Consider the following 13385-nt stretch of genomic DNA (forward strand, 5'->3'; position numbering starts at 1 on the left):
AACAAAGCTTGGTCAAAGCTTGTTGCGAGCTTTGACATGAGATGGAACTCGAAGCTATTCGAGACTCTCTTGGCATTTCTGTCAGGCCACCCGCCCTTCCAAAACTCTTGGTGTGCAGGGTGTTTGTGGGGAGATTCTTGGCTCCACGATCGTGAGAGGGGCCACGAGTGGGGGTCGTCCGTTTGCCCCGGACCTATTCCAAGAAACAAGTCCCTTCGAAATCCGAGACGCGAAGGACACGGTGAGACCTAGCAAGGCGAGTTAAGTCCGTGGTGGGATGATAGCTGTACATCGAGCTACTGAGCAGACGGTGAGGTATCCCGAGTCTTGACTTTTCCATACCCACATGCCTGATCTTCTCGGCGTCTACCGTATTTACTCAGTAAATTAATTCGGATTTGCCGGCGCGTCTGCTAAGGCAGACTTATACCTTCAGGCTGGCATAATTTATTAGAAAACCTTAAAAAAACATCTGCTTTCTAGATAAGGCGTGCATAACCGCGCCTTAGCAACTACGCTGTCAAATCCGAATTTACAGAGATAATACGGTATCTCCTGTCTGTCGTAAAAGGCTCGACTTTGGTGACTTCAGAGGTAGCCTTCATATCACGTCACTTGATAATCCCGTACGATAAATATCTCCTGAACTGTGGTAAGATGCCACTTGGCGTGGTTCCCATAAATAGAGTGAGTGGTTGATCAAGGCCTCTGTGAAATATTACTGGTTCGTGAGGAGACACACCGTCTTTTTGGTCTGACTGATGGTCGTTCTTGGCACTCGATGGTCGTTCTTGGCACTCGATGGTCGTTCTTGGCACTCGATGGTCGTGCTTGGCATTTAATTTGATCCATGAAGTCACCGAGTTCCCACCGAAATATCTTCCGGGGTATTTCTTCGTTCCTGCACGCTATTTGCGGAGTGACCGGGAGGCCCAGGATATATCCTAGCGGTCAACAGTATTAGCGCTTGATAAACTCTTGGCGCTTGATAATAAACTCTTGGCGCTTGATAATAAACTCTTGGCGCTTGATAAACTCTTGGCGCTTGATAATAAACTCTTGGCGCTTGATAAACTCTTGGCGCTGGATAAACGGCAATTGTTCACGCCAGACGCGTAGCGCCTCTCCCGATCTCTAGGATAAGTCGCACGACCAGGTATTGCTATCCGCACGACTTTTTACGGGGCCCGGTCCAAAAGGGACAGCAAGCCTGTGTTCCATCAATCCGCACCAAGGTTGTACCAAGGAAAATGGCGAGGTGAATTCAACAACGCAATAATTAGCTAACGCAATAACACAACGGCACAACGCCACGTCCTTTCAATCCTCTCTCAATTCCTTGCGCCGGCACCTACGCCCCCGTTCTCGTCGCGGATCGACGCCCATCCTCTGCGCTGCTGGGCTTCCCACAGACGGGTCGATGGCTGCTCCCAGAGACGATGGAGCCTACGCCCACCAGACCCAGGCTGTATTGCCTCCTGATATCTTCATGCCCGCCATCCTCATCTTTCCGACGACGTAAGATTCCTGAAGCTTTGCAGCTGGTTTGCTCTCATCTGGTCGCGTTCCTTTTTCTCTCAATCAACACATCCACCACCTGCCACAACGAATTGCCTTCTCTCTCGACGCTCTTAGCGTACCGCGGCTCCTCCTTCACGTCGACCTCAGCACATGTTAGTCATGTCCCCGGAACTTCTTTCGCATGCATCCCGCCACAGCCATCTTCAGCTGGTAACTCTCGGCATGCCCGCCAAGTCGTGTCCCTTCCCTTATCGTCGGTCTCGTCCTCCTGGCTGCAACTTATTGCTGATTGCGGCTAGACTTTGACAATATTGGACCTGCGAATGTCGTCTTTTCTACCTCCTTTAAGTGATCATGATAGTGTCGCTTGGTTCTCCCTGGTCGATCATTCATTACTTGAGCTTCGTCTCCAACCAGTCTTGGCCTCACAACACAGATACTACCCCAGCCACCACCTCCCGTCGCTTCATTCCCAATATCTATCTTCGCTAAAGAGCACAGCGCAGTGGTAAATTGAGATCGTTAATACGAAACCCGCTTCAAAGTCAACAGTCTCCCATGATCGACCTGGCTCGACGATGCCGCCATTGCCATCCCACAATGCCCCCCCGCAAACATTCACGGTACCTTCAACACTTCCAGTTTCATCGACTCCAAACCAGTACTGTTATTTAGAACTCATGGTCTTAATCATCCACCTATCTCAAGGTCAAACTCACCAATGTTAAAAACTTTATTAGCTTATATTACTTAACTTTTATAATTTAACTTTTAAATAGCTTTTAATAGTATTAAGTATATTAATATTAAATCAGGCCTTAGTAATTATTTAATAATAATAAAAACAGAGATATATAATTATAGATAAATATATTTAAAAAATCCTAGTATACCTATATAGTAAACTGAGGCAAGGATATATCTACCCAGTAGCAGCAACTTATTATACCAAAGAATTAACATAGTTTTCCAGGTTGGAGTATCCATTACTCGCAATTTTCATGCCATCACTTTTATCATTAGGATTCAAGCCATTAGCTGTCTCCCAGGCATCTGGAATTCCGTCACCGTCTGAATCGGTAGGTGCCGCGCCGCTGGCGATGGTGCCTGGCCCGCCCATGCTGTCTTCGTTGGAAATGAGCGCTCCCTTCTTGCCGTAGGAGCGTGCTTCTGCAACGAGCTGTGCGTCAACGCTGTCGCGGGAGCGTGAAGCACCGGCTCCCGTCAGGACGACCTCGACGGCTTGTTGTGGAGTGTATAGAGTCGTAGGACCGGGGTAGTTGTACGGCGAGGGCTGGAAGTCTATGTTGGAATAGCAGGTGGATGATTCGCAAAGGGCAGAGCCGTCGAGGGCACCGTCTCGGTCGGAGTCGTAAAAGTTGTTCTTAACATCTTTGCAGGCGAAGACGTTAGAATCAGGTCTCATATGCCTGGGGGGGAATATACTCACAAGCATGGAAATTAGAGTTGCCTCTCGTAAAGGCCGTCACGCTGGTACTCGGGCCGGAAATGAAATAGTTGTTGATGATGTTGGCGTAGCTCTGGCCGTCGCTATCACCAGCAATGTAGCCACCGCCGCCGCCCCAGTTATAGATAACCTACACGTAATAGTTAGCGGGATGCTTGTCGCACCTCCCGTGGAAATGGCGTGACTGACATTGTTCTGGAAGTCATTGACACCCTTGACCTTGGGGTTCCTCGTCTTGTTGTCAATGTAGAGGTTTCGAAACAGGCTGATACCGCCGTCGGTCTGCATCAAACCACCACACGAGTGCGTCTCGAGTCCCTGAGCAATAATGCTGTTCTGAACTGTCACGTTGGAAGCGTCTCCGCTGATAGAAAAGGTCTCGTCGCGCCCCCATGAAACACTGAGGTGGTCAAAGATCATACGACTACCAGAAGCAATCGTGATGGCGTCCTTGCCGGAGGTGCCGCCGCGGCCCATGCGGACACGAATGTAGCGGGCGATGGAGTCGTCGGCGTCAGACCAGGACCAGCCGTCGCCGTAAATGGTAATACCCTTTTTGCCGTAATCTAGGTCAGATATTTATAATAAATATTTTTGGGCGGTAAAACGTACACCTCCTGGGGCGGTCTGACCGGCGATGTAGATCTTCGATTTGACCACAATACGGGATGAGATGTTGATGACGCCGCCGACTTCAAACACGACGATACGGTTGGACTTGGAAACAGCGTCTCGCAATGAACCCGTACCAGAGTCACTTTTCGCAGACATCAGTTTCTTTAGCACGACTGACGTAGGGAATCAGACTGAGCTTACTTGAGGTTGGTCACTTTGTACACCTCGCCATAGCGTCCACCGACAGCATTCTTACCAAGACCGTCAGCGCCCGGGAATGCAAGCTGAGCTGCTGCACCCTGCAATAGGAGTGCCAGTACAGATAGAGAGGGCTTCATCGTGATGGTAGGCCGAAATTGAGATGGCTAAGAGACAACAGAACAAGGCGCAGACTAAAAAAGAAAGGAGAGGCTTCGGTCCAGCCATTTATGTTTCTTCGGTTTAAGCATGATCTCGTATTTAGGGCTCCGGTTTCCCAACGGAGAATTTCGAAACGTTGCTCCGCTGTCCAATTCGGGACGCGATGCTGTCATCTGGTCCCTAATAAAGTTGTAGGGCCGGGGATCGTGTTTCCATATTGACCCGATTGGTGGAAGCAAATGTCGCCTGCAATCCCCTTTGTGGAGAAACAACGTCCACATTCTTTCTAAAACATAGCATGGAGAATGTTTCAGGCACTGGGTTTCAAATTGCGGAAGACAATCCCACTATTCCTTTTAGTGAGCAGACGTCCTTTCTCCAGAGGGTACTCGATACGCGTATCCAGGGGTAGGACCTTGAGAGATCTTGCGCAATATATTTGGCGAAAAGCCGGTGACACAAACGTACGCATGCTGGTGCAGTTTGCGAAGCTAGTGTTGCCCAGGTTTAACACTGTAGCGCAAACTGTCAAGTCGTTGGGTGTAGGTGTAATTCCAAGGTGGGTTCGGAAACCGACTGATGACGAGTGAGTTCTTCCCAGGCAGCAAGGACGGTATCATTCGTCTTGAAGAAGCTACCACTGCCACTAAGCGAAAGTGATATCCTTCCAGATGAGAGATTCTATAGTTTCCGAGGAACTGCGACACTTAAAATTCTGCATTAAACATCACGGCATCCAAAGTTTGGAAGCCCATGTACCAAGCTGCGTTTTACCCTTGATTGCAGCCGCAACTGAATGGGAACATTGATATAATAGATGCTATGATCGTATTGCAGTCCATGCTCCATATACTCTCCATTGGTTTCATCCACGATTCCTCCATCAATAAGCCCTGTGCAACCCATTATAAAACAGTCAAACACAGTCGACAATACTACCGTCTTAGAGCGACGGTAAATCGGCACAGTGGATTTTATCAACCTCATGGTGTACCTGTCGGACTCCCTTTTGAACCAAACAGTCACATAGTGGCACAGGAAGATCAAATACATGCTTGGTAAGACGATGTCTGATTGGGTACACTAGCGCTCCTACACTAACAATGCTGAAAAGGGGCTTACTTGCACGTAGTTCACAATGGTAGATTTGGCAGTCGACACTTACATTTTGGATCTTTGTTTGCAAAACCACTCACTTTCGGATTCTCTAAGATTAATAAGTAATTCTTTAACTTTACATCTAAGACTGGAGCCGAGATAAGGGCTGAATTCTTTTTTTCGTTTCAGGCAGTTGTGAGAATAACTAAATGCGTAATCAAGGCATGCGGATGGCGGCAAATATGACTTGATTCACTCAGATTGTCTCATGCACATACCCTGCTCGATCTATTCCGGCGCTCAAGTTAGAGCCATCGCGTGCCTTTATTCTAAAATCATCGGGAGACGATTTATGATCCGGTTCATATTGAACAACGCGGCGATATCCGGTAGTCCACCCCCCGCATGACACAGGGTAGGGAAGGCTGTCGTGGCTTGGCGAACTTGCTGGAGCTAAATTCTGATTGTAGTCGTGGTTCCCAATCTGCGACATCTCCGGCGGTCCCTGCTTCGTTATGAGATCGCGAGTCCTTGTTTGAAGATCCGGAGCCTGAAGTGGAGCGTTGCGGGGGGGGGGACGAATATTTTCGACGGTATGGTTCCTAGCTGAATCAAGGGTCCTAAATGCTTGGGTTGGGGGTAGGTATCGTCCATCTCAACAAAGGGGAAAAATACGGGTTGTGCTTGGCAAACCTGGCTGGAGGAATACTCATTGCCATTGCAACGACGGCCAATAAATAAATTTGACTAAAAATACCTCGCAAATCTATTATTAGAGGTTCTGTAAAAGCAATTTCACACTCAGCGCGGCCTTTAAAATGTGAAATGGCGGAAAGCACCGAGTTCGAAGAGACCACGGATGCTACGGACAGGACTATGCTTCGCCGCGGGCAGCATGCCACTTACGTCACAGCGATTTATAGTAAATGGCCGCCCTTATAACGGCTTTAGAATAAGACCTGATCTGACTAGCAATTGCAGATTACTCGATGCTACGCAGTTGTTTATTTCGGTGAGCCCCACAAGAGGCGGTAGCCATGATCCTGTCAGTCTCTTGCATCCTTGCAGTTGCAGATCCTTGCCGCTAGCTGTTGTTTTAGCCACTTGCCCTGGGAAAGGAGGGCGAACCTGTGCATTGGCTGACTTGAGGTAATATGATTCCATTGTCAAGATCCATTCTCAAGAGTTCCAATCTTCCATTCCAATTGGAATAGCCACGACGTCGCGTTCTGGCAGAGAGAGTGAAATTCAAGTGCCAAACCCACAGTTTCGAAACAGTTTAACCGTTGCTTGCTCCATACCCCGTGTCGCGGATCTAGATCCTCGCTTGTCTCCTCGCTTGCATCTCCACCAATAACATCCCTGTTGGATCCCAGCTCCGGCCGTCTGGTTTTTATGCTTCCTGGTTTAGCGACAACATCACCGTCAACATGCCAGGCTTTTGCGGGGCGATTCTTGTTTCAGCAGAATGCTCCGGCCAACAGGTGGAAAATGGACGGTGAGTGGCTCTAGTGAAACGGTGCCAAGGGCGCTATCTTCCCTGTCATATCTTCCCCTATCACGGCTTTGCATGCTGAACCTGGAAAGACGCGCCTAGACTGCATACTGATCAAGGGGCATCATGCAGGGTGTTTTAGGAAAAGAGACGAAAATTCCACTACTGGAACCAAGAATAAATATCTCGCGTTTCCTCGAGAACCTTTTACTGTCATTCTCAGCAAGTCATTCATTCGTTCTATCTCTAGGCCTGGTTAGCCGTTTTCAGACGTTTTCGTCTTTTTTAATTCTCCTTCTATTTGTGCAAGACACACTTTCAATTGGTTGAGATACCTCAAAATGCCTTCTTCCAGCATCAACATGTTCCGTGCCGCCTTTGTTGGTGGGTTGATGGCCCAAGTGGCCCAAGCCTACACTCAAGTCAACATCATGTCGCCCATCTTTTACAAGAATATCGACCCCATCGTCTTTCCCGGCAGCTACACCGAGTCACACATGCATACGTTCTTTGGCTCCGACGGCGTGACGGCCAGCACTACGACCAGTGCCGAGCTTCAGTCTGGCTGCACCAACGCTCAAAACCCCAACGACTTGTCCGTCTACTGGGTTCCGACTCTCTTATACACCACCGACAGCGGTAGCTCTTGGGAACCTGTTCCCTTGTTCCGCTTCAGTGCGTACTACAGCCTGGGCGATACGCCGGCCGAGGTCCCGATCCCTCAAAACTTGATGATGCTGGCTGGAGAGGCTACAAACCAGAGCCCCACCGGCATGCCTGAAAAGGCCAAGATTGAGTGGTTTTGCGAGGGTGACAGCGTCGCCGCCGATGAGAACGGCTTCCCCAGCAGCACTTGTTCTACGCACCTGCAGACTCTGCTGTTCTTCCCCAACTGCGTCAACGAGGAGACTCTTGAGTACGCCTACAAGGATGGCTCATTGGGCACGTCCAACGCTTGCCCTGAAAACATGAAGTCCATGCCGCAACTTCGCTTCAGCATCCGATACGACCTTCGCAAGGCTCTGCCAAATGGCTGGAGTGGCACTGCGCCTCTGAAGCTGGCATGTGGCAACGCTTATTGCTCCCACGGCGATTTCATCAATGGTTGGACTGAGGAGTCAGCTCTTAACATGGTTGACGCAACGCAGTCAAAGTATGAGTTCTCTGCTGTCAATGGCGCTCTCGGTAACTCGGGTGAGCAGCCTAGCTGCCAGCCTGCCGATTCTGAGCCGGACAAGGGAACGAGCGACTATGCCGAGAGTGTTGCGCTCATGAGCAAGCGATCCGTTAACTCTGTTGGCTGGGCATCTAGCAACAGATTGGCACGAAGGGCTTAGGCGAAGATTTTTTGTTGTATATATTACAAAGTCCTGGAGACTCATACATATCGTCAAGATTAGCACTACGAAATAGTAGGCGTATCAGAAGCTGGTTGTTACTCAATGAACATTTTTTCCCTCTGCTCTATGGCAATTATGCATGGAGGCAATGCTGTTTCACACGTAGTGCCAAATTATTTATCGTCGAACATTTTCTGCCTTTAAGGAAACCAAGTAGTATAAGCAGTTAAATAACAAATAGGGCAAGGTACTAGATAAGGTACGACCAACTCAACAAGCCGTGGTTTCCTACAGTTCCCTGAAAACTGGATGATATCGCCCTCGTCGTCAGGCTGAATATACGCTGACGGGTGTCGGGCATGACATAATGGGCTATAGAGGACTGCCTAATTGCCAGGTAGAAGATAAAGAAGGATCGCAATCCCGGCTCAGGCAAGACTTGCACGTATCGCCAGATTGCGGGCCGCGATATCGGCCTCGAGCCCTGGTCGCAACTACCCTGTACCAAAATAGCTTGGCCTACAAACCTCAGCTTAACTTGCCATCTTGTCCATAGGAGGCTCTGTAGATATTTTCACGTCTTGGAGTACAGAACATAAACGAGGCCAAGAGAATCAACCTGTGAGGAAGCTGCCGGACCAGGGTAGTGATTTCTCACCACTCAGGGCAATATCTTCCACCACTCAAGAACTATTAGTCCTAAGTGCAACCCCAGCGTAAAGGGCGGGATCAGGCTGGAATCATTACATAGTTGTAGAACGGTATAGGAAATTAAGGTATCCGAGGCAGCTAGAAATCGTGCTCACGGATATCATAGAATGTCTTTTTGCTCAAGGAGGGGATTGCATGTGTAATGCATTTGGGGACGGAAACCCACTCATTTGATATATCATCATAACACAAATTATTGCATCATCAAAATTTTCTTCAACTATTTTCTCCAATTACTACATCTGGAACAAGTTTTGGGACCCTTAAAACTCCATTTCTAAGCGGGACTCTTGGATATACGATTCCCAAAGATCCTGTACATGCCACAAGTTAGTCTTCCCAATATCCCTACAGGTACACACCATAGACTCACCCAATTGACAAGATCTGGACTGTTTAGCATTCCGCCGATCTCTTCGAGCCTTGGGGCGAGCCCCGGCTGCGGGTTTTGTACGTCTTCTATTCTCTGCAGCATCGGCACGTTGGTAGATGATGGGAGATGGCCACCTGGAGATGGGAGTTTAGTTAGTTACATAGCATTATATAATGGCGCGAGTTCAACTTACCATCGCTAGTGCACAGACTTCGGTTTCTTTCATGAGAACTAGCGGGCGTTGTAGAAAATGCATCCTGCCTTCTCTGCAGTTCTGGAGTAATTGCGACCTTGTCAAGCAGGACGGAGAGCACTCGGAATGCTTGTAGGGCTTCGACAGAGCCTGACTTGAACTCGCCCCAGAAGCGATGCGAATTACGAACGGCATCATTGAGATGTTCTTTGTTGTATTTTGGAGGACTCTGTTCGCCCATTTGGAGAGCGCTGGGGTCCTGTCCCTGTGGGTTGGAGCTTAGTTCAAGACAGATGATCATTGAGGCGAGAATGAAGTCGTGCTGCTCAAGGGACGTTATGAACCATTTTTCCCTGAATAGAATCCCCCCGGCCTGGACTTCCTTGAAGATGTTTTCTTGGTGCGTGAGGAGCATCATTGCTGCATCGAGACAAGATAGCTTGGAATACTCGAATTCGGGATTTTGATACGACTTTGCCATATGATGACGGTGTAAGATACATCGGGCTTTGTGATAGAGTATTTCAAGATGGTATTGTTTGATCAATAGATCAGAAGGCACCATGATGCAGTCCTCAACGTTGGCGATACGAAGACAAGGCGGGATGGACGTATAAGACTGGTGCAGGCGCCGGTCCAACGCCATGACTTGTTCGTATCGTTCCGGTCTAACCAGACATACTTGTTGGAAAATAGCACAGAAAACTGCCAGCATACGTGCTTTGGTTATCGTGTACAGTACCGGCGTCAACTCCGTCTCGGGCCGGGGAGGAGGGAGAGCGACAGATGTCTCATCAAAGTCTTCGTTGCGGATGTTGCGCGGCAACTCCGTGTCACACTGACGGGTGTTTATCATCGAAGGGAGCCCAAGTTGACACGAAGTTAGAGTGTCAAGTTGAAGGATCATTGCCCAGACGCGTCGCCGCATCTCGCCGTGGAATGGCGAGATCTGATCATAGTTCTTGGGATCCCGGTGGTATCCCATGCGCATTGCTAGACGTGTGGCAACACTGGCGAGCACCCATACCCCCAGATTCGCATCAGGCTGTCGAACAAATTCGCACTGAACGTTGAGGAGGAGCGCTTCGAGCGTGTAGGTGGTGGGATGAGTCGCGTATTTAGAAAGGATGAGACATTCGGCGGCACGTCTTCTAAATGTATCCATGACGAGCCGAGGGTCGCCAAACGACTCTGGCAGCTGATCTTGAGATCGGACATATAGAAACGTGCCCATGTACATGATTCCGAAGAGCATTGCGATCCAGGGCTGGGTGACGTTGGATTCGTCAAGCCAGAATCGCTTGTACTGCGCAGGCTCTGTCAGTAGAAACAAGCCTCGGCAGATACAAACGAATTACCTCTTTTTGAAACGGTTGTGCGTGGATAGCCACTAAAAACGATGAGATGATGAATGCGCCGCATGAAAGCCAGTCATACCAATAGTGGGCTCCTTTGAGTTGAAGTATCGGGACACCAGCCTGTCAACTATTGCCCTCGGAGGAATGTCAGATAGGATGTTGTCCATGGTTGATTCGCACGTCCCCTCTAGAATTATCGGGCCGTCAGAGGACGTGGGCTCTATCTCGTCTGGGAGGTCTGGAAGCGCCGAGTTCTCCAGCTCCACGTACTCGCGAACCTTGGCAATCTACGAACGAGGTAAAGTGGTGGTTAGGCCGCTCCGAAGTTGTCTCAAGTGGGAATCGATGTACGCACCTCATCTTGGATTGCTTTCCAATGATCAGAAGAAACAAACGTCATTTGGCTGTTGCTCTCCACGATCCGGCCTGGCTTGACGTCGTCCAAGGCGGCGGAATCAGAATCACTTGGCTGACCGCTGGGGCTAGACCGCAAGGCAGGGCCATTGAGCATGGTTGAGTCACTGACATCTCGGTTGCTGGTCGTAGATTGCAAGTCGTTGCTACTTGAGCGCTCAGCCACGAGCGTGCCTATGAGCTGTTCGAGATGGCGGAGGCGACCTTCAAGCTGCGGCTGGCTTCCCTGCTGCCTCTGCGCAAGCGGCCGGCTACGTGTTGCCAGAGAATATTTGCATTCAACCTTGCGCGCAACGCAGTTGTTGCATGGCTCGGTGCGATCGCATCTCAGTCTGCGAAGCGTCAGAATTCTGAGTTGATGTTGGTCTGGTACACGACCTACTTTCTCTGCCGGCATGAAGCGCAGGACACTACTCCACGAACTCCTTGCATAGCGGTGACGTGAGAAGAGGGAAGCAGTCGCGATAGTTTCGTTGGTGAGTAGAATGGTGTCGTAGTCCAGCAGACACAAAGATGCTGTCACTGATAGGCATCTTCAGCCATGTCAGACGCACACGTGATTCTTAGCCGTTGTAATTAGGTAGACGCATGTATTCGTGTTCAACGGTCTTGGCTAAGCATCCTCTCTTCATCTGGCTCTCTAATTCGTTCCGTCCGCTTACTGGCGACGTCATTGGAATCTTACTGCGCCTCATCGCTCGATAAGATACTGTATGCGTGACTAAGACGAATCTTTTCTTCGTGTATGGAGTGGAAGGGTGCTCCGCGGAGGACTCCGCGGATTCGGAGATTGGCCGGGCCTGCGAGCTCCGCCTCAACGCGTGCGCATCTTGTCTAATCAGGTTTCAGTCGCTGACGCCGAGGAAAGGTCATGTAAGCAAAGAATCATTCAATTGGGTGTATGCCGAATAATAATGTGTGAAGAGGGCACATGAGCACTCAGGCCGTCGGCATCATTGGTCCCTGCGATGGGGAGCATCTTGGCGATATCTGAGTACAATTGAACTTGTTGCGTCACTTATCAGCGAGCGCCATAGAGCCATGAAGCTCACATGAGCTCCAATTCGCACGCCGACTTAACCCAGCCGAGCCAGCTGCTCTTCGCCCCACTGCCACAATCGTCCGTTTGTTTCCACGTCGTTGAGCCAGTTGTCCGCCTGCGACTCCAGCTTGCCAACAGGGATGAAGAATTTGCCCTGTCCGCTGGCCGGTGCAAGGGGGCTGGTGGCGGAGAAGAGCGAGTTGTAGGCTCCCTCCAGAGGAGTACTGTGAGGAGTGACCTTGATCACAGCTCGGACAACGGTCCCAACCACGGTCGTGTCATGGCTTTGGAGATTGGAGCGCACAATGCCTGGGTGCAGTGAGTATGCAGTCACCCCTACAGCAAGTCAGTGATGAAGAGTCCATTTATAACCAAGAGATGCTCACCAAGGGAGCTGAAGCGATCGTTGATCTCCTTCGCGTCACGAATACTAGCTTGCTTGGAATGACCGTATCGTTGCCTAATCAAATACCTGTGTCAGCCACAACGGCCACTTTCACGTTGTTCAGATATCGGTTTACCATAGCTCCATCATTCCCTTGGTTGAGGTCATGTTGACATCATCAAAGTGGATGACCTTCGGGCCAAAGAAGGCAGCATCACTAGCCACGTTGACGACGCGACCCGATCCTTGGTTCCAGCTGTGGCAGCTGTTGATAATAGCAGTGGCATGAGACTAGAAGTCAGGACGTGCGGCGCTACGTAGTTCACTTGCCATTGGGACTCGAATCCATCGACTGTGAGTTGGTATGGGACAGTCATGACCTAGCCGCAAAAGTGTCAGTCGCGAATCTAGGCGGCATGTGATGTAATGTAAGCTGAATACAACATACGCCAGCATTGTTGATCAAAATATCTAGGCGTGGCTCCTGCGTCTTGAAATGTTCCGCTGCAGCCTTGACAGACTTGAGATCCATGAGATCTAGTTGGAGGAAGTGAAGGTCGAGCGACTGTCCGTTGGCATCTTCCGACATTCGTTTGATTGCCTGATTCACACGGTCTCGGGAACGACTGGCGATGTAAACGCGCGCATTGTGAAGGGCAAGCTGATTTGTAGTCTCGTAGCCGATGCCCGAGTTTCCTAAGACGGATTAATATGCCATCAGCGCCATGGCGTGGAATTCTGGTCTGTGGGATTTCACAGGGACTCACCTCCAGTCACGATTGCGACGTACCCCGTCAAGTCAGGGATGTCTTTCTCAGTAAATTTAGGCTCGTGGCAGCGCATGGCGAGGATTCCAGGGGGACTTGACGTTGTAAAAGAGCTGGCGGACTAGATGTAGAGTAAAGGAGCAAGGATGCAAGCAAATATTTTTGCCGTTGTTCGAGAGCTGAGGAAAATAATGATATTTGATGCCTACCATGGGCGCTCTTAAATATTATGTCCCGGGGCTCAA

At 49.8% G+C, this 13385-nt stretch overlaps 4 protein-coding genes across 4 annotated transcripts; 1 reads left to right on the top strand and 3 right to left on the bottom strand.

Moving 5' to 3' along the window:
• Window positions 1–2464: 2464 nt before the first annotated feature.
• Window positions 2465–3942, bottom strand: BGZ61DRAFT_532487 (pectin lyase fold/virulence factor; the record flags this gene model as incomplete). The annotated part of the gene is made up of 5 exons (XM_046253872.1): window positions 2465–2913; window positions 2972–3119; window positions 3179–3541; window positions 3602–3746; window positions 3806–3942. The coding sequence occupies 5 exons, from the start codon at window positions 3940–3942 to the stop codon at window positions 2465–2467; spliced, it is 1242 nt and encodes a 413-aa protein (XP_046104033.1).
• Window positions 3943–6919: 2977 nt separating this feature from the next.
• Window positions 6920–7894, top strand: BGZ61DRAFT_352766 (uncharacterized protein; the record flags this gene model as incomplete). Its single annotated transcript, XM_046240452.1, has 1 exon — window positions 6920–7894. The coding sequence occupies one exon, from the start codon at window positions 6920–6922 to the stop codon at window positions 7892–7894; it is 975 nt and encodes a 324-aa protein (XP_046104034.1).
• A 932-nt stretch (window positions 7895–8826) lies between these two features.
• Window positions 8827–11378, bottom strand: BGZ61DRAFT_588398 (fungal-specific transcription factor domain-containing protein; the record flags this gene model as incomplete). Its single annotated transcript, XM_046256522.1, has 7 exons — window positions 8827–8922; window positions 8982–9115; window positions 9175–10480; window positions 10533–10564; window positions 10612–10819; window positions 10888–11278; window positions 11329–11378. 7 exons carry the CDS (start codon window positions 11376–11378, stop codon window positions 8872–8874), a joined length of 2172 nt encoding a protein of 723 aa, XP_046104035.1. The 3' UTR covers window positions 8827–8871.
• Window positions 11379–12022: 644 nt separating this feature from the next.
• BGZ61DRAFT_493961 (uncharacterized protein) lies at window positions 12023–13216 on the bottom strand (the record flags this gene model as incomplete). Its single annotated transcript, XM_046250720.1, has 6 exons — window positions 12023–12324; window positions 12375–12448; window positions 12510–12565; window positions 12613–12753; window positions 12822–13069; window positions 13141–13216. 6 exons carry the CDS (start codon window positions 13214–13216, stop codon window positions 12023–12025), a joined length of 897 nt encoding a protein of 298 aa, XP_046104036.1.
• Window positions 13217–13385: the final 169 nt, after the last annotated feature.

This window comes from Ilyonectria robusta (assembly GCF_021365365.1).
Source record: "Ilyonectria robusta strain PMI_751 chromosome Unknown BGZ61scaffold_10, whole genome shotgun sequence".
In the NCBI taxonomy this organism is placed as follows: domain Eukaryota; kingdom Fungi; phylum Ascomycota; class Sordariomycetes; order Hypocreales; family Nectriaceae; genus Ilyonectria; species Ilyonectria robusta.